Source organism: Syngnathus leptorhynchus, chromosome 3 (assembly GCF_054491065.1).
Source record: "Syngnathus leptorhynchus isolate UIUO chromosome 3, UIUO_Slep, whole genome shotgun sequence".
Lineage (NCBI taxonomy): Eukaryota > Metazoa > Chordata > Actinopteri > Syngnathiformes > Syngnathidae > Syngnathus > Syngnathus leptorhynchus.
Genome location: NC_141197.1, coordinates 17,269,567 through 17,288,481, shown reverse-complemented (window position 1 = coordinate 17,288,481; position 18,915 = coordinate 17,269,567). Strand labels below are relative to the sequence as shown.

Below are 18,915 nucleotides of genomic sequence, written 5' to 3'. Positions count from 1 at the left end.
GATGTTTGCTCAACAATGCATAGCCGCACATTCCAATTCTTTTTTAACAGAGGGAACTGGGGGCTGTCATTGGTTTCCATAGCAACAACACCCCCCCTGGACCCCCACTGCCATCTCTAACTCACCCGGACAGTCACCCAAGTTCAAACCATGCCGAAAGACAAGGTGTTTTCGGGGTACCTCAGGGAAAGTCATCAAAACGTTCCCTCTGGAGTGAAAGCTCCCATGCAGGCCTGGAAAAACAAGAACCTCGGCTTGGTTTTTCCCACGACTCCCACAGCTATATAAAGAGCAAGGTCCCAAGAGCGCTCCTTCCCGACCCCAACGTTAGCGCCGACACTCCCTCCCTCCCTCCCTTCTGCGTCAGAATTCCAGACTACGGCTCCCACGTCACTCACTGGCAGCCTTTCCGAGCATCCGAGAGTCACGACAAAGTAAACAACAAATTGGCCCATGGCTCCATGGCAGGAGTGGACAAGCTACAAAGTTACCAAATGCAACATATTAAAATATCATCTCGTTTTAACATGAACATTTTCACAGGTCAAATTTGGTGTTTCAATTTTGAATTGAGTTTTACCTCAACGAAATATTTTTTAACCAAAGCAACTTTATGTTTCCAGATCCAAATGTTTTTTTTTAGGACTTTGTAATTGTCCTTTTGTTTCAAATAAATTTTGATTTTTAATTTCGCCACCTTCAATTTATTTTTTGTACATTTTCTTTCTACAGGGGCGGAGCTATGTGGTGGCTAGGGGTGGCCATGGTGTGAATTTGCTCTCATTTCCTCACAGTGTGTGAGCAAGGTAGTCTTTTGTACATTGTAACAGAGCTCACCTCTCACACTCAAACACACACACACACACACACACACACACACACACACACACACACACACACACACACACACACACACACACACACACACACACACACACATAAAGGATGCTTTGTGTAATAAATGGCCAAACTGTCAACGAACACCAGAGCGCTAGCCCACTACATTGGCCCACACACACACACGCACACACACACGTTACTCTTACCGGTTTGGAATAATATTCACCTTATCAGCTCATATAAGTATTACGGTGGAGATTTCTGTGCTACGGATTTTTTCCAACCATCTCAACGACAAGACTGTTGTAGTTAGCTACAAAACCACTTTATTGAATAACAGATTATGTCCTCTACAGTTAAAACGATACATCCTGATTTGATTTTAATACATTAAATAATTTCTCTCTTTCCCCATGTTTAGATAAATAACTCTAGTCTTTTTTTTTTTTTTTTTATGAACCATCTAGGTAATAATAATAACAATTGAGATAGAAAAAATCATGTGACATGTGCTTTATGGCAACTAACCAGTCGGGAGGAGAAGTCGTCCCTCTCCTCTCTTCCCGTGTGACAAAAAAAAAATACAAAACTAGACTCTTTATGTACAAGGGATGCTAGGCGTGTGCTAGTACTGTTTTTAAATAATCATCATCATAATAACAATAAAGGTGAATGAAGGGAAGGCGATGTCGGGTCAAAACAATCATTTTGCGTTACATTCGCGTCAAGTTAGTTGTGGTCAGTGTGTTTCTTTATGGACACAATCGAGTCAGTAGTATTGAGCGGGAACTCTGCCAAGGAAATTACCATCCTCCTTTCAATAATGATGGCTAGAAATTAGTTTCCCAGCTAAAAGTGGACCTTAAAAATTGACCAGCATTTATTATTCCTAATTTTGGATGTACTGTTTTCATTATTCATAGCAGGGAGGCCAAAAGAAATCAAAGGGTGGGCTTTTGGGGTGCTCATAGTGGTCCTGCCACCGGTGCACAAACTGTAAGTTGGAGGTGTGGGGGGGAAAAGTGCCAATCAAAAAAAAAAAAAAAAGACAACTCCAAGCTCATTAGCGCCACCCAGCAGAAACGGCGGAAACAACTCCTTTGGGAAAAAACTCGGGCGGAACCAGCAGCTCCGGGCTTTAAAAGTCATTGACGAACCACTTTGTGGTCTTTCAGTTTCATTGGCATTGAAATGACGCAAGGACAGCAACACTTCAACGGCCTGGTCTTTTGTGAGCAAAACGATGAAATCTCTGGAGGTCTTTTCGATGAACGGCAAGGTTGGCTCGCTGGCTGTTAGCGCGTCTCGGTGTTAGCGGCTACCCCCCGGCCGGGATGGCGCTCTAAAAGGCACAACGTGGCCGCGTTGGGTTTATCCCCTCCGGCCAGCGGTGGCCCCCTTTGAGCGGCAGTTATTTTATTTCGAGGAATGAATGAAGTGAAACCAAACCCATTGGTGGGTGGGAGCAGCAAAGTCAGTCCATCCCGCGAGGGTGGGGGGGGGGAAATATTGCCGCTTTTAGCAAGTCGGGGTCACAGAAAAGGTGGGCAGAAAAAAAGAGGGCGGGGGAGGTCGGCATCTCCGGCCACCTTGGGGTTTACAGGTAGGGGGTTGGGGGGGGGGGGGGGTCGCCTCCTACTTTGCCTTCACATCTCAAAGCAGGTTGGTGGCACGACACGGCCGCACCGGGACTGACCAATCCAGCCAGCGCTGGTGAATTCCCCGACCCCGGGCACTTCTACCCAACTGTGTACCTGCGAGGGGGGAGGGCAGGTTGGCATCTCCGGCCACCCCCACCTTCCCTTCACAGCTCGGTGACGTGGAGCGGGTAGTTGGGGGGCGGCGGCCCCGGAACCTGGGACTGCAGTCGTCGGATGTGGCAGCCGTGACACAGCAGGTGGCCATCCAGAGGGTAACAACGGTGACCCTCCTCGTCGTTGAGCTGGAGACCGCAGTCCTGGTGGAAGCGATAACCGAGCGATGACACGCTAACAGTCGAGCTACGCGTCCCGCCCGATCAATGCGTGCGAGTGTGACCTCACCTCACAGTGGTAACATTCCACATGGTAGTCCTTATCCATCGAGACAACCCGAATGGTCTCCTCTGAGCCCTGAAGAGAAAAACCCGGGAGGTGTTAGATGTTTGAAAAACATCTCCGACGGGGTGGATCTTTGGTTACCTGAGCTGGGAGAATGGGCTGGTTGCAGGAGGAACACTTGGGAGCAAAAACCCTGTCAATGGAAAAGGGACCATCAAGCAACATTGTAAGGTTATTATAAAACTCATCATAATTTGAAATGTAAAAAAAAAAACAAATTCAAATCCCAGTTGTCCTTACGTGTGGTAGTCTTTGACACAGTAGATGTTGTTCTCCACGTCCACAGTGAAGGGCACCCCGTCCAGACCTTCTTTACATACCACACAGCGGAAACAGCCTGGATGGTAGGACTTGCCCAGCGCCTGGAGGATCTTCACCATCACATAGGAAGCACATAAGAAGGGTGTTACTACTTTGAAGCTATCAAATCTTGGATGCTATTTGGTCTGAATGAGAATTTTAGATCAAAACCATCATGGCCAAAATGATCACACCAAAGTTTCAAATGTAAACGGTAAAATAGTCTCACCGCTAATTACGTGACTTAGCTTACCATCTCCATGATGAGGTGGCCACACACAAAGCACTTTTCGGCCGTCTGCTGGAAACCAGAATACTGGGAAAGAAAGAAGAAAGTCTCGTTGTGACTTTAGTGCTGCTGCTGGAGGTTTATTTGTGAAATAGTGGGCCAATGATCTGGATGTAGCCCGCTCCCAGGATAAAGATGTTCACAACGGTTGTAAAAGATGTCATGTGGATCTCCACACCATCTGTCATCGACCTCCACAAGAGAGGCAAGCTAATTAATCTCCTCAGGGAAGTAGGGTAATTTGAGTTAATTGGACGGGGGGGTGGGGGCAAACTTTAACGGCAGTGTCCATGTCAGCTTTGGTATCCCAAGGGGATAAATCACATTTTCAGAATTGTTTCTATATATTTCTATTTATTTATTTATTTATTTATTTATTTGTTTGTTTATGTGTATTATTCACAAATTTTAATAAATCAAAATATAAAAATAAATTATATATATATATATATATATATAAAATTCACAAATTTTAATAAATATAAAAATAAATAAAATAAATAAATAAAATGCCAGCTTTTCCTGTGAAAAGGGCTTCTAATATTACTGTATGTCTGAACGTTAAAAATGACCAGCAGCAGGTTGACAGAACAAGTGACTTACCAAAAAGTCTTCCTCGCAGTAGACCTTCCCGTTGACATTATAGAAGGCTTTGCCTCGTAACCTCCTTCCTAAAAAAAAAAAAAAAGGAGTATTCAAAGTACTGAGACTCAATGTTGTACTTATTACTGTTGCTTGTCTCGGTTTATATCTGTGGGGAAAAAGGTCAAACAAATATGTCTTTTTTTTTGGTGCTTTTTTTTTCCCCCTTCATTTGAAGACATTTTACTTTACATCGCACACATTTTCTTCAAAACATACCCATGTGAGTCGATTTTAAAAAGTGGTCGAAGCAGGTCGGGTTGTAGAGCAGATGGTCCGGCCCGAAGCGGCCCACATTGTGCCTCAATTTAATTACTCTGACCACCGATCTCAATAGGATTCCATTCACGATCAATACAGAAAACATCCCCCACTGACCGCACCCCCCTCCAAAAAAACAACACACACACACACACACACACACACACACACACACACACACACACACACACACACACACACACACACACACACACTATCCTCCTCCTTTTCCGTGCATTGTGCGAGCCGCTCAAAAACACGCCGGTAATAGCCGAATGTCGACAGGAAATCCATCGTTGACATGCAAAAGGATGTTGGGGAGGCTTTGAAGCCATTTTGTGCAACCCATCAAAAAAAACTTTACATCCTGAACTTTTGTCATTACATACTAACAAATTCCTACAAGAGACTAAATTGTGATGCTTTTAGCATAGCCAATCAAATATGGAGGCAGAAAAAAAGTATTTACTACAGGCTGGAAAAGGTGTGTGTTTTTAATGTTGACACTGAAGAGGTCAATCTCAAGAGCTTGACTGTTTGAAAAGTTTCTTTTTTTTATTATTATTATTATGATTGCTTCGAAATAGCGCTACATTATTGAACAACTTGATTTTGCTCTGAGGTTGAGCTAAATTCCCACGATCGAGTCTTGATTCATGAGGCCTGAGTCCGATCTAAAGGGGGGGGGGGGGGGGGGGGGGGGAATGTGCAACAGGCTGCTTGTGCCTACCCCGCATCTTTCCCCCCCTTTCGAATTCATTTAACACCGCGCCGCGTCTCTGCGGCAGCGCGATGACTTCACTCGGCCCGGCGGCCCCCCCCCCCCCTCCCCTCCCTCTCCCGGGCAATGTCGCGGCTCGTAAATCTGCAGCGTTAGTCGGGATTTAATTGTTGTCCCGGGCCACCGTTGGGTTTGCTGACTAAAAAAGCCAAATTTATGCAATTGCTATATTTCAAACGTCAACGCGACGCCGGGAGACGGTCATATGTTAACACCCACACGAATGGGTCGAGGAGCCCAGGAATGCCGTGCACACAATAGGTGAGACTTTTAAGACGGAGCAGACTGAAGAGCAATTAGCATTTCTAGCCAGCGCAGAGGGAGGAAGCCACCCTCGCGTCCTCAAAAGGCCTAACCTTGCAGGAAGAGTGAGATTATAGAGGCGGAGGGGGGGTGGGGGGCATGGTATTGCAAGGTTTCTGGGAGTCTGGGAGGTGGTGGATACAAAAGGGCCCCGACGTTGACGCGGGTCGACTGAGCAAACGGGGACATTCTTTCTGCCTGAGGTCACTAGCTGGTCCCATTCAAACCCGCCCCCGAACGAGCATAGGGGGGAGATAGGGTGGAGGGGGATCCCTGTTTGCCCCCCTTCTCTCTCGCTCTCCTCCGGCCTTTTGTCGGTAGACAAACCAGGCAAAGGTGCAAAGCACCAGCTGCATTTTCTGCAATCCGGCAAGTAAAGTATTAAAAGTGGATATATAAATCAATTTATTTCATTGATAATGTGATCATTTTATATGTCTGAGGCTATTTTGATGTAAAGTTTGATTTTAGCTTCCTTGCCCCTCCCATAGCTCTGACCGCTAATTGTCACCACACCCTTCAGGGGATGTGTCAGAACCAAACAACATTCCAATCCCGTCTTATCCGACGTTCTAATCGGAGAATAATCGAGAACCAATGAAAAAGTCCCAGAATAGTTTTGTACTTTTAAATCGGGATACCGCATATCAACATTCCCAATCTTATCTTTTTTCTGGCATTATGAGAAAACGATAGCTTAACATTGCCGTTAGCGTCGAGTTAGCGGTGCGAATTCCTCATTTGGAATAAACGGGACAAAACTATTTGGAATGATTTCAATGAGAATGAAAGAAGAAAAAGACAGGAACAAAAATTTGTTTCATTTGAGAAAGTTATTGCGTTTAACCTTATCTTAGTTTCTAATCATGTGATACAAACATTGGGCATTCTGTACTTTTGTCCCCAGTTTCTTGTTCTGCCGCCGTTAGGTAGGTTTGTTTGTTTTTGCTATAATGATTGGAATAGGAATGAGTCATCGCTTCTGTATAAGCAAGTGATAGTCTGCGCATCTGGGGCCGTGGAGAGAAGTCCCAGAAGAAGAAGAAAATAATAATAATCGGAGAGTGGGTGTGAAGTTGCAACACTTGCTTGGTCGAAGAGAAATAAACTGTGGACAAGAACCTTGACCTTGAACAAACACTTGCTTGTTGCTGATGGCACATTCTTGGCGTTCAAAAAAAATATTAGCATTAGCAATATTAGCATCAGCCTTGTATTCTCAGAAAGCTAACGGTGGAGGGGCGGCCATTTTTTTTTTTTTTTTGTTACGTTTCCCTGATCATCTGAGTGAGGTCCTCCGGGAAGAGTTGGCTCCAGTGGAGGAGGTTATTTATTTATTTATTATTATTATTTTTTTTAAACATTCTAGGCCATTTTGTGAAGAAAAAACCATGGGAGTGAGCCAAAAGGAGAGCTCAATTATGCATGGTTAAACAAAGCCCAAGCTGTCTGGGCAACAACAAAAATCAAAAGAAAGCCCCCCCCCCAAAAAAAAACCCCAAAACAAATACAGTCACACGGATACAGTTCCCGATTTATCATTGGAGCGTGTTATGACAAGACTGCCGCTTAAAAGAAAACATTCCCATTCAACTTGAGGTCAAATCATACATCAGAAGCGTTTACATGAGCCATAAAGTATCTGTGGGCCTGCCAAGCTTCAAACAAGCACCACTCGCTAATTCCCCCCCCAAATAGATACGAGCGTAATTCTCGCCTCGGTTTGCGGCACGGTCCAAAAAATCCCACAATCTCAGCAACCGGACACGGTTGCCTACACAATAAACAGGAAAGTCTGCAGCTTTGGTTTCGTGTAAATTTATCGGGCCGCGCTACCAGAGGCGGATCGGTATCCGTGCCGAGCAGACGTATGAATGGGAGCAACCTGGCTAAAAGGCTTTCTCCCGACATCTTCCCCCCCCCCTTAGGGGGGGGGGGGGGGTCGGGTGACAGGAACGTCCATACCGCACACACATTCACTCTACACGCTGAATTGGAGATTTCATTACAGCCTCAAAGACAAATAATGTCAGCGGAATTTGGGAAAGTGGAGGAATTTGCAAAGCAGCGAGGCGGAGGGGGGGTGATGATAAGGAATTTTTGGACGTGGAACAAAGACTGAGTTGACATTTTCGGAGTTATTTGGAAAATGAATGACAAGTAGACTTTAATAACATGATTTGATTTTAATGACCGACGGGTCGCTGAGTTATTATACCAACTATTCTTGGTCTGTTTTTAACCCCCCCACCTCCCAAAATTGGACTTTAAAGCAACTTATACATGTTTTCTACTTTTTTTTTATGTAGAATTTATACTCGATTACACTGTAAGTTAAAAAGTTAGTCTTTTTTTTAATATATATTTTTTAAATTCAAGGAATTAGTCCTTTTTAGTTAATTTCTTTTTTTTTTTAATGACCTGGCTCAATATGATTGCTATAAAATAAAATTTGGCACCAGAGCATAATTTACAAAAAAAAAAAAGATATCTACAGACATAAATGCTGAAATTAGCAGTGTCTTAAAACAGACGCTTCCGGGATAAACATAACCATGAAAAGAATTCTCACACACACACACACACACACACACACACACACACACACACACACACACACACACACACACACACACACACACACACACACACACACACACACACACACACACACACACACACACACACACACACACTGGTATTTGAGATATGTATTAGGGCGAGCGCATCGAAGCACAATCCCATCGGTCACTATGGCAACGGCAAATGTGGATGTGTTTGGTCCACTCTACACACCGGCAACACTATTGCACTTTGTGGCCCGTTTTATCGACATGATTGTTCTCAATCTCTCCACTCACCGCAGGAGCAGCAGGTGAAGCAGTTGGTGTGATAAAGATTCCCCATGGCCTGGCAGGCTTGGCTGGCTCCGTACACGCCTTTGCCGCATTTAATGCAGATACCTAGAGAGATTTGAAGGATGAGCAGAGTGGACACACCCAGGTGAGGACAAACACATTGACCTTGTGGTATAGAAGAAAAAAAAAAAAAGGAAAAGGATTTGGAGGCAACAGTAGCTCCACAAGACCACCTCGCCTGAGGTCACATTCCTCAGGGACTGCGAGATCAAAGCCTGGTCGGGGTCAGTCCGGGGTCACGGTGTCGATGGGACGTGAGCTCGACTGGCCGACCCCCCCCTCCCCAAATTGGGCAAAAACAAATGTAATAAATAAATGTGAAAAAAATAAGGACATTGTTTTTTGAAATCTTCTTATTCAATATCTTCCCCTTTAAATTGATCAATCTTCATTGATCTTTTTACCGCACATCACCAGGTTGAATCCTTTTAGAAGCAACGGCTTGAACAAAATACAGATAAAAATGTCAATTAATTGTTTACTTCGAATGCGTCCAGCCACCAACCCCAAAAAAATAAAAGCTCAATGATAGTCGAATGAAAATCAAGCTGTTGAAAAAAATAAAAAACTTGTCAGACCTTGTTGGATTGCCACGGATACACTTTGCTTATATTAGATCATAAAAGTGAGCACACGTTTTGCTTTCATGATTACTTCCTCGTTAAAAAGTCGACCTTCCTCGCTTTATTACACACTTTTACGGTTTCCCCATGTTTCCTGTTTTTTAAAAAAAAATCTGTATAGATAAGGAAATTTAAACAAAGAACCACTAACAAACCGCTTTGTTGACGTTGATATCATACATTATATTTAATATACTCCAGTTTAGAGATATTCTATTTAATATACTCCAGTTTAGAGATATTCAGCAACAAGTGTTTTATCCATGAACGGATCAATAAATGTTCTGCTTCAATAATCATTGATATTTAAGGAGTCCTCTTCATTGTGCTGCTCACATTTTTACATCAACGATGAATGAAATCAACAAACAGGGATGGGCGAGTACCGGTACCAGGTATCGATCGGTATCTATACCGATACCTGCCTTATTTCATGGTATTGGAACTTGGAACATTGGCTGATATCATCAGGAACTAAAAAATTTGGAGAAAAAAATGTGTCATAACCGTTGTTGTTGTTGTTTTTAAATGATCTCTTATTGTTCTGGGGGTTAATTTTAGTTGGATCGATTTTGCTATCGGTCTGAAATGAATTATCTTCTGTGTATGTATTTCCGATAACGCCCATTATTCCAATTCACTGTATTTACAACAGACCTATTTTACAAAGCTTTAACCTTGAGTCTCAAGGTGTGTTGTTATTCATCACTGGATTAGCTACTTGTTGAATTTCTATTAAAAAATACCAACTGGTTGCAAGGACAAACATGTTGGTTAGTGTTTAACAAGACAATGAGGATGTCCGGGAGTGTAGCATTTAAAATCAAATCAAAAAAACAGGAAGCTAAATCCCTTGTGTGCCCATTTTGCAAGGCATCTGTGTGGCAAGAACAGGATGTTGAGCATTCGACCACAGGCAAGTGGGGGGGGGGGGGTGTTAAAAATAAACTACATTCCTTTCCTGCACCTTTGCACTCAAGTACAGAACAGCAGTTGCATGGACATATTGTTCAAGGAATGCTTCTTCTGAGAAAGTTAATCAAAAGTCTTGATACAATGTTCAACCAGGCCAGATGAGCAGACCGGACCAAATTTGACTAGACTGTTGTCCACGCTGACTCGATAATGAAGGGCTTTGGGGTGGGGGCTTCATTTGCAACCTGTATTGCACCAACTGTTGATGTACGGATCTTCCATCATCACAATAAACAAAATGACAACAACTACCAACACTACTTCTACACCGCACTCAGGAGCAGCAGTTTCTTCTCGCACTAAAGAATCAACTTTGTGTTTTGTCTGAACTGGAAAAAAAAAAAAAAACCCTTTACAACTTTTGACAATGGAAACCAAAGGCCAAACTTCAACATTGTCAGATGAAGAACATAATTATGTACACAATCAAGCACCTACCAAAGTACTCTTTCTTCATATGCATCTCCAACTCCTTCTCCAACTCCAAGGTGAGCGCCTCCAGCCGCCTCTCGGCCTGACTGGGCCCGCTTTCCCGGCTCGGGGTCACTTGATAAGGCAGCTTGAACCTCTGGCCCGCGGTGGGCGTTTTGGAGGTCACTTCGAGGGGCAAGGGATGCTCCTGGACGTGGAGGCGCGGGTGCACGCCGTTGGGGTCCCCCAGCTCCTGGAGGAGCGACTCGTCATGTCCCCCCAGCATGGAGGCCCTGGGCGAGGGTAGCTGCAGGTCTGGGTAGGTGCTCATGGAACCCCTGGAGCTGCGGGAGCTCCTTGAACTGTGACTGGAGATGCTGGAGCGGGGACTGAGCACGCAAACGGGAGCTCTGGCACTGCCATCCTGGCTGCAGATGCTGGACCTGGGGCTAGCCACAAGCGGGGCGCCCCCCTCGAAATCGTCCCTGACCTGGGGTCCGTAGCGCGAGTCCGAGTAGCTGGATCTTGGACTGGGGCTGGTGGTGAAGGAGTACTGGCTGGCAGTGCTGGACCTGGGGCTGGCGTGCCTCTGGTCGTATCCCATGCTGATGCCGCTGGTCCGGTTGCTGCTGGGCTTGCTGCAGCAGTCGCAACTGTTCAGACTGGTCCTGGGGCTAGAGTGCTTGCTGGTGTCGCTGGCCGTGCTCGCGTAACTGGACCTGGGGCTCAGGACGCTGGAGCCCTCGCAGTGCGCCAGGCCGGGTACCGCCACCACCAGGCTTGCTCGGGGGCTGGCGTGCTTGCTCTGCTCCTGCGAGGAGACGGAGGAGGACGCCAGGCTGGAACGCGGGCTGTGGTGCCTACCGTCCATGCATACGCTGTTGGACCTGTTGCCCGGCAGAGGCAAGGGCTTGTGGAGGGCGTCGAACGCGGAGCCGGTGCTGTACCGGTGCACTTCGAGCGAGTAACGCCGTTGCCTCTCAGAGGCGCCGGTGTAACAGGGCAGCGCCACCTCGGACTTGCAGCAGCCCTCCTCGGCGTAGCCCGCTTCTCTTTGCGGGGTGCAGAAATCCACAGGGACAGTCCGGCCACATTGAACCGGACGCACCGGAGCCGCGTTGTAGACTTTATTCGCCGATGTGAAGTTCTCCACGGTGTGATGCTGCTGCCGGAGCGCGGTCGCCGTCGAGTCCAAATTCCTTCCCGCCGCGTCCTGGCGGCGGTAAGCGTCGTAGAGGGAAAGCTCGTCCATCATTTGGCCGGCACGAAGAGCCACGTCGTGTTGGTAGTGGTCCATGTTGTTGTTGTAGTCCGGAACAAGTTAGCGCGGACCACTAGCGGGGTTCATTCGGAAGAACACAAAACACAGCGAAAAATCCAAACGCGGTAGCGCTAAGGTGTTTTTCCGCGTCGTCGTGAGCAGCATGTCCGTCCTCTCCGCTCCTTCGGCGCCTGCAGAAGAAAAGGAAAAAAAAGTCTTTTATCCGCGCTACCTCGCCGACGGTTTGTCAACTTGAGTTTTTTTTTTTTTAAGTTGAAAGGTCCTTACAGTCAATGGCGCGCTGCGCGGAGGAATTTCACCTCTCTGGTTTGGGAGTTTGGCCGTCTTACATTTCTCCCTACGCGGATAACAAAGTGAGCGGGGACTAGAGATGAGCCGACGAGAATGAGAATATGAGAGGGGGGGAGGTCAAAGAAAACACGTCACAAAGAAGTTGAAGAGTGAAAACGGAAGCAGAAATGAGGTTTTCCAAAGAGGGATCTAAGGGGGGGGGACTCGTTCGCGCCGAAGGAATGCGGGGGATGGAGACGGGATGCGCTGCGCCCCTGTGGAATGTGGTTAATGCTGCGGAGGAACAATGATCGCGACCAACTCAGCGAGGGGCTGCCGGCCCTCCGACACAACAGCGTGGAGAAAGGGGGTGTGGGTCAACATGAGGCCCGGGGGACATATGGCGGCCCGAGAAAGTTTTTAATCCGGCCGCCTGTGACAACTCAGCTTTTATTTCTAGACTACATCAACAACCGCAGTTGTGACAAAGTGCTGTGTATAAATTGTAAAAAAAACAATCGAGCAACATTTACATTGAACTTTAGTATACAGGGGAATCCCTGGCTGGCATGCTGATTGGTTTGACATTTTTTTATTTCTTCAACCAAAGCAAAGAGTGTACAAATATCACGTAAGATTCTATTAGGTTTCCAAATAAACAATACAACAAATCATTGAATGTAAACAAACACAGCCGAGAGTTTATCCTTTGGAGATTAAGGCACATTTAGAAGGAACATTTTAATTCTTCTTCTCGGTTCACATTACTTGACTCATGCTATCGTCATTCTTATCTTCTGCAAGAATACATCGCAAGCAAATGGCTAAAGTTCGTGATAGCTGTGATATTCTGCACTCGATAAAATACCAAGGCCAAAAGATTGCTAAAGTGCAATTGGATTAGCTTGATGCAAATTGGGAAGAAAGTGTAAAAAAAGACAAAACACAGAGCTAATTAAAAACAAATATTGCCCGTGAAGGTGAACATTGCACAAAATGAACACTATATAACATCACATGTCGAAATGACACTTTTAATAAAAAGTTCTAATTTGGAGTAACAAAAACGGTATCGTGGCACATTCAGTGGAAAAACAATTTACCAATATGTTTCCTGTGAAGTTCCCGTTAAGATCATCAGTTGCCAACAACTGGTAGAAAAGAGAGCAACGCCGCCATAAAAGCAGCAACAATCAAAATGTTCACTACCAGCCGACTGGCGCGGGAGCTTTGCCGCTTCCTCCCGTGTCCCCTGCTCCGGAACCAATGGACCACTTCATCCAGGTCATATTCCTTGGGCCGATAACCCAGCTGGCCCTCGGCCTTGGCCATGCTGAAGTAATGCGTCACGCCCGTCTTGTAGACCTCGGTTCGCGTCAGCAGTGGCTGGAAATCGTAGAGCGGTGCCACCAGGCGGTGGATGGTTTCAATGAGGAAGGCGGCAAAGTAAACCAAGGTAACGGGGAGGCGCAGGGTTGGGAAAGGGTACCCCAAACCTTCCACCAGGGGTCTGAAGAACTCAAAGTTATTGACAGGGCGGCTGTCGGAAATGAAGTAGGCCTGTCCGGCAGCACGGTGACGCTTCTGGGCGGTCAGCGCTTCTGCGGCGAGCACGTGCGCCGACACCAGATTGTCCACGTGGACGAATTCCACCAAACTGCTGGCTTTCCCGTAGACGAACCTGAAGATCCCTTTCTCGATGTAGCCCACGATCCTGGGCAGGTGCCTCTGCTCCCCGGGCCCGTAGATTCCGGCCGGACGCAGGGCGCACGTCCTCAGCACGCCGGGACCGTCCTTAAGGGCTGTCCCGTTAGCTTTGAGGACAGCCATCTCCGCTATGGATTTAGTCCGGGAATAGTGGTCCGGGTGGAGATGGAGCGGCAGATACGGGAGGTTCTCATCTCCGTTGCGTATCTCCTGACCTCCGAAGACCACGTTGAAAGTGCTGGTGTAAACAAGTCGCGGTACACCACACTGAATGCAGGCGTCCAGGACGTTTCGGGTGCCATCCACGTTCACTTCTTCAATCCGAAGCCGCTTTAGCTGCTCCCGGCCGGACATGCCGTAGGACGCCACGTGGTACACGCAGTCCACGCCCGAAACGGCACTCACCACTTGCTCATAGTTTCGGATATCTCCTTGGACAAACGTAAATCCCTCCAACGCGTCACTCTTCGGAGGGATGACGTCAAACAGGATGACTTTGGCACCATTCTTATGCAGATGAGCCGCTAGGCTGTGGTAGGAGGTCGACGCATTGACAAATGGTTAGGGTGCAGGTCATTTCCAACAAAACAGTTAAGTTAGTAGAAATATATAAGAGATAATCATTTCTTAAAAATGGATTAGAAAAAAAATGCAAATGATTAATTGTGTCAATAATTTATTCATAATGAATTGAATGTTTATAGGTTTTTTGTCATGTAAAACCGTTTACTTTTATTACGTTTTCAAAGTCCAATTTACTCATGTATGTATAAAGATCGATTGATTTGAGCTACCTGTAACCATTTAAACTTTAAAAGACATGGTGGCGCCATCTTGTGATGAGTATTGGACCAGCACTACTACCATTACGACTTGTAACCAACTTACAAAAAAGAAAGATCAGGAAAATAAGAAACAAGAAAATCAAGAAACACTTTACGTCCAATGGATTTTTTTTTTATAAGAGCAAAAAAAAAAAAAAGGTTGAAAACACGTCTTACCGATAGCCGAAGTATCCACAGCCTCCTGTTATCAAGCATGTTTCCGCGCGTGTAATTTCCATCACGAAAGTCTTAAGAACACAAAACAAGGCATTTTAAAACACATGGCAGACAAATAAGTGCATTGTGAAAAATATGACAAAGATTTACATAAGAAGCCTTTACGGTCATGTTCATTTTACGTAGACGCTCCTGAGCATAGCAAGCATAGTTATTGCACGTCTCTAGCTAGCAAAAGCGTTGGAAATTCAACCGTGTAGCATTGGCTGTGAAACAAATAAAATAATTTGTTACCTCCCAAATTATAACAGCGCCGAACGTATAGAGAATACGAAGCAAAATAATTGGAAAGTAAATTAGAAAGACACGTTTAGTGAATAGTAACGCTTACTACTGATACCCACACCGGTTTGCTTGAGAGGCAGCGGCGAGATTACGTCTTCCGGTGTAACGTAAATTTCGGAGGAAGAAAAGTGACGATACCGTAAACAGATGTACATATCATGTGTAATATAATGTCCAACAATAATGTGACGCAATAGGCAAAAGGTGTAACAAATACGACAAAATATAAGGGTTTAAAAAAGAAAAACGACATATATCAAGAAGTAAAGTTCGCATACAGTACTTGTTTCAGGTGAAGAAACGATTTATTTTGAAAAGCAAAAGCGGATGTTATGTTTTTGCTTGGGCCGCATCACCTTGGCCGCGCCCACTGCAACTCTTGTGCAACTTTGTGCAAACTACAATCATATGCACATATACCGGCGCAAAGTCCAAACTGTAAGGTAAGATAACTTTCTGAAAATAAAGAATAAATATTCTGCGTAGCACGACAGTTTATTCAACCCGTGAACTGAAATGCTGACGTGGTCAAAATGAGCAGAGAACTTTCGCGCATGCACAACTCAGCATGATCTCAAGTTCTCGAACATCGAAAGGTTTCTTTTAAACATTAAACACACATTATGTTTAATGTACTCAAATCTACAGTGTTTCCATAGAAGCAATGTTAATATCCCATCACTTATATTTATGGTATTAAATGCTAATAACCAACATTGCAATTTTTATCTGCTGGTTTGCAGAGGTTGGCCATATATAATTTAATATTAACATCATCCTCATACTTGTAGCTCCTCCTGTAACTCAGAAGTCATTGTTTATGTGGTCATCCACAGTCAAGGATTCATGTAAAGTGCTTTATATTGCAGCCAAGATGAACCTTGAGGAGTACTTCCAAAGAATCGGGTTCCGGGGCACGTATGATAAAGCCGATCTCGCCACGCTCAAGCTGATCCACAAACAGCACATCATGTCCATCCCCTTCGAAAACCTCGACATACATTGCGGCGGGAAAATCGTCATGAATCTAGAAGTCATCTTCGACAAGATAGTCCGTCAGGGCCGTGGTGGATGGTGTATGGAGAACAATTTCCTCCTGTCCTGGGTGCTTGCAGAAATGGGCTATGACGTCGCTATGTTGGCCGCCAGGGTGTTCAACCGCATCACTGGTGACTTTTCCGCCTTGGAAGCTCACCTCATTAACAGAGTGGTGATTGACGGGAAGCCCTACATAGAAGACGTCAGCTTCGGGGTGTCGTCGCAACTCTGGGAGCCTCTAGAGCTCGCCTCCGGGAAGCTGCAGGTCCAGCTGCCCGGTACGTTCCGTCTCATGGATAAAAAAGACTTCTGGATTCTGGAGAAGACGAACAGGAAGCCGGAGATTCTCAATCCGGAGTTCGCCAATTCTAATCTGGTAAACAAGCATCTGAACAGGAGTTTATACTGCTTCAACTTGACGCCCCGCACCGCTGAATATTTTATGGACGTCAGCAACAGTCTCCAGACGGACCCTTCCTCGCTGTTCGTAAACAAGTCGATTTGCTCGCTGCAAACGACAACAGGTTTCCGGGCCCTGATCGGCTGGACCTACAGTGAGGTCACCTTCCAGGTCGACCGGGGCGTGGATGTCTATGATATGAAGGATGTGCCCGATGAGGAAATAGAGAGCCTCCTGAGAGACAAGTTCAACATCTGTTTGCCTAACAAACTACAGCCTGTGAACAACCAAATTAATTACACCCTCTGAAGCAGTGATTCTCAAACTGGGGTCAGGAGAGCTTAACTCGGGGGTCCACAAAATATATTATTTTCTTACAAAAAAAAAACTAAGAAATATGGACAGTTTTATTTTAATTCATCACATTAATACATTTATATTCTTGAATTCACCTAGGTTTTAGGCATTGTAGTATAAACACAAAAGTGGAATTGCATTTTTTTTTTATTGGAAACATGTTTATGAATAAAAAGGATTGCTTGCTTGTTTCCGATGCGTACTTGAAAAGTATTTTAAATGCTCAGAACCTGCAAAAGATCACTTTATTATACAGTATTCATATTATTATTATTGCTAAAGGTAAATACAAGTACTGAAACTACTAATAGTCTCAGAAGCACACAAATCCAAAATGAAAACACTTGCAACAAGCATGGATGAGGCGCTCTCAGTGCGACGGGCTCGTGACGTCACAAACCAAGCCCGATAAAGACATACGTCATCACTATAGTGTGATAATGTGTTACACTTTCGGCTTTATTACACTTGAAGATAATTTATTTCCTACATTTGCTTTTATTATGTTTTATTTTCATATTTCTTATTATTCTATTGAATTATTGACTTTTTTTTCTTCTTTTTGTTCAGCATTGTCAAACAGTGGCGTCGAGATTTGGAACTAAAACGAGTTTGATGATTGGACCAGAGCGACAAAAAGGCGGGGCGTCATCGCACTAAAACAACCAATCAATCAAGCGACAATCAATTGATGTTGATTGGTCGATTCGGCCTGTCTTTCACGCAAAGCGAAGCGAACGGTACATCCCACAGCCGGCTGCCCACCACGTGACTTTGACTAATAGACATGAACTCACTGGAACAGGCCGAAGGTAAGACGCCATAAAACACCTTTTATTCCACAGTGAGCATTTTTAGACAGCGACCTATTTTGTTAGCACTTATTGAATGTCGATATCTGACGAAGGCACGAGAGCGAACGCGACGCCAAAGTTAAACCAACTCGTTTCTCTCCGACGTTAGCATGTAGCATTGTTAGCTCGGACAACCCAGATGTGCACATAATCCACTGCATGACATTTATGTGCATGATCATTATCATCATTATTCTAATGATTATTAATCTCGGTGACTGTATCATTCCTCCCTCAGACCTGAAAGCCTTTGAGAGAAGACTGACAGAATATGTCTCGTGTTTACAACCTGCAACTGGCAGGTGGCGAAGTAAGTCATGCAAAATATAAATACAACCACTTGATTATATCTAATAATAATGCCTTTCTTTTTTTTTTTTTTTTTTTTTTTCCTCTCAGTGATTTTGATCGTCGTGTCCGTCTGCACAGCCACCGGGGCATGGAACTGGTTGATAGACCCTGATACACAGAAGGTATGCATCAATTCATCTTTCAAAGGGGACATATTATGGAAGAAAAAAACCCAGATCGTTTTTAGATCCAAACAGGTCAGCAGCTTTATTAAAATGGCAGAAAAATCCCTCATCATGTTAGCAAATGGTGTCAGTCAAGTCTTTGCCGCCCCGCAGGTGTCGTTCTTTTCATCGCTGTGGAATCACCCCTTTTTCACCATCAGCTGCATCACGCTTATCGCACTCTTCTTTGCCGGGATACACAAGCGAGTGGTGGCGCCGTCAATGTATCCTTATCCTTCTGTTTGATTTTTCTTTTGGGTGGTTATCACATTCTTCCTTTAACCCTTTTCATCCACAGCATAGCCGCCAGGTGTCGTACAGTTTTAGCGGAATACAACATGTCCTGTGATGATGTGAGTCAATATGGATATATATGCACGTTTTCACGGCTTATTTGATGTTTTTGTTATTTGTGGCTCTTGGCAGACGGGAAAGCTTATACTCAAGCCGCGGCCAAACATCCAATGAGTGTTCGATTGTGGGTGATCCGAAGGCGTCGAGGCGACATTGATGTCATCGTGGTGATGACATTTTGTCAAAAAGACAGAGAGGGAAGCGACACAGCCATTTTGTAGCTGTGCTTATGTTGAAGCTGCTCAATTTCTCCTAACAGTACTTCTGTGTGTTATGTTAATTGTGTATTTTATGTAAATATTTCTATTTTTTAAAAACTATTTACTGAATAAATAATACCATATATGAAA

The 18,915-nt window shown here is 44.9% G+C and overlaps 4 protein-coding genes across 10 annotated transcripts; 2 read left to right on the top strand and 2 right to left on the bottom strand.

Annotated features, from left to right (window-relative positions):
* Positions 1–370: 370 nt before the first annotated feature.
* wtip (WT1 interacting protein) lies at positions 371–12,430 on the bottom strand. Its single transcript, XM_085907017.1, has 9 exons — positions 11,992–12,430; positions 10,470–11,894; positions 8,377–8,478; positions 4,132–4,199; positions 3,493–3,555; positions 3,180–3,310; positions 3,021–3,072; positions 2,883–2,951; positions 371–2,797 (listed from the first exon to the last, which is right to left on the bottom strand). Exons 2-9 carry the CDS (start codon positions 11,737–11,739, stop codon positions 2,645–2,647), a joined length of 1,908 nt encoding a protein of 635 aa, XP_085763143.1. The 5' UTR covers positions 11,740–11,894; positions 11,992–12,430; the 3' UTR covers positions 371–2,644.
* A 140-nt stretch (positions 12,431–12,570) lies between these two features.
* Positions 12,571–15,212, bottom strand: sdr42e1 (short chain dehydrogenase/reductase family 42E, member 1). Of its 4 annotated transcripts, none has more exons than XM_085907019.1 (3): positions 15,107–15,212; positions 14,703–14,773; positions 12,571–14,230 (listed from the first exon to the last, which is right to left on the bottom strand). In XM_085907019.1, the coding sequence occupies exons 1-3, from the start codon at positions 15,200–15,202 to the stop codon at positions 13,132–13,134; spliced, it is 1,266 nt and encodes a 421-aa protein (XP_085763145.1). In that variant the 5' UTR covers positions 15,203–15,212; the 3' UTR covers positions 12,571–13,131. The 4 variants fall into 4 exon arrangements, with proteins under 4 accessions (XP_085763145.1, XP_085763147.1, XP_085763148.1 ...); XM_085907021.1 differs by having other exon boundaries at positions 14,997–15,148; XM_085907022.1 differs by having other exon boundaries at positions 15,094–15,142.
* A 188-nt stretch (positions 15,213–15,400) lies between these two features.
* On the top strand, positions 15,401–16,994 carry LOC147059541 (arylamine N-acetyltransferase, pineal gland isozyme NAT-10-like). Its single transcript, XM_085907023.1, has 2 exons — positions 15,401–15,490; positions 15,917–16,994. The coding sequence occupies exon 2, from the start codon at positions 15,922–15,924 to the stop codon at positions 16,792–16,794; it is 873 nt and encodes a 290-aa protein (XP_085763149.1). The 5' UTR covers positions 15,401–15,490; positions 15,917–15,921; the 3' UTR covers positions 16,795–16,994.
* A 502-nt stretch (positions 16,995–17,496) lies between these two features.
* On the top strand, positions 17,497–18,910 carry cnep1r1 (CTD nuclear envelope phosphatase 1 regulatory subunit 1). 4 transcript variants are annotated; one of them, XM_085907025.1, is made up of 6 exons: positions 17,497–17,654; positions 17,935–18,006; positions 18,096–18,244; positions 18,326–18,414; positions 18,510–18,564; positions 18,638–18,910. In XM_085907025.1, exons 1-6 carry the CDS (start codon positions 17,630–17,632, stop codon positions 18,677–18,679), a joined length of 432 nt encoding a protein of 143 aa, XP_085763151.1. In that variant the 5' UTR covers positions 17,497–17,629; the 3' UTR covers positions 18,680–18,910. The 4 variants fall into 4 exon arrangements, with proteins under 4 accessions (XP_085763151.1, XP_085763150.1, XP_085763154.1 ...); XM_085907024.1 differs by having other exon boundaries at positions 18,326–18,435; XM_085907028.1 differs by having other exon boundaries at positions 17,498–17,654; positions 18,096–18,169.
* The last annotated feature ends 5 nt before the right edge of the window (positions 18,911–18,915 follow it).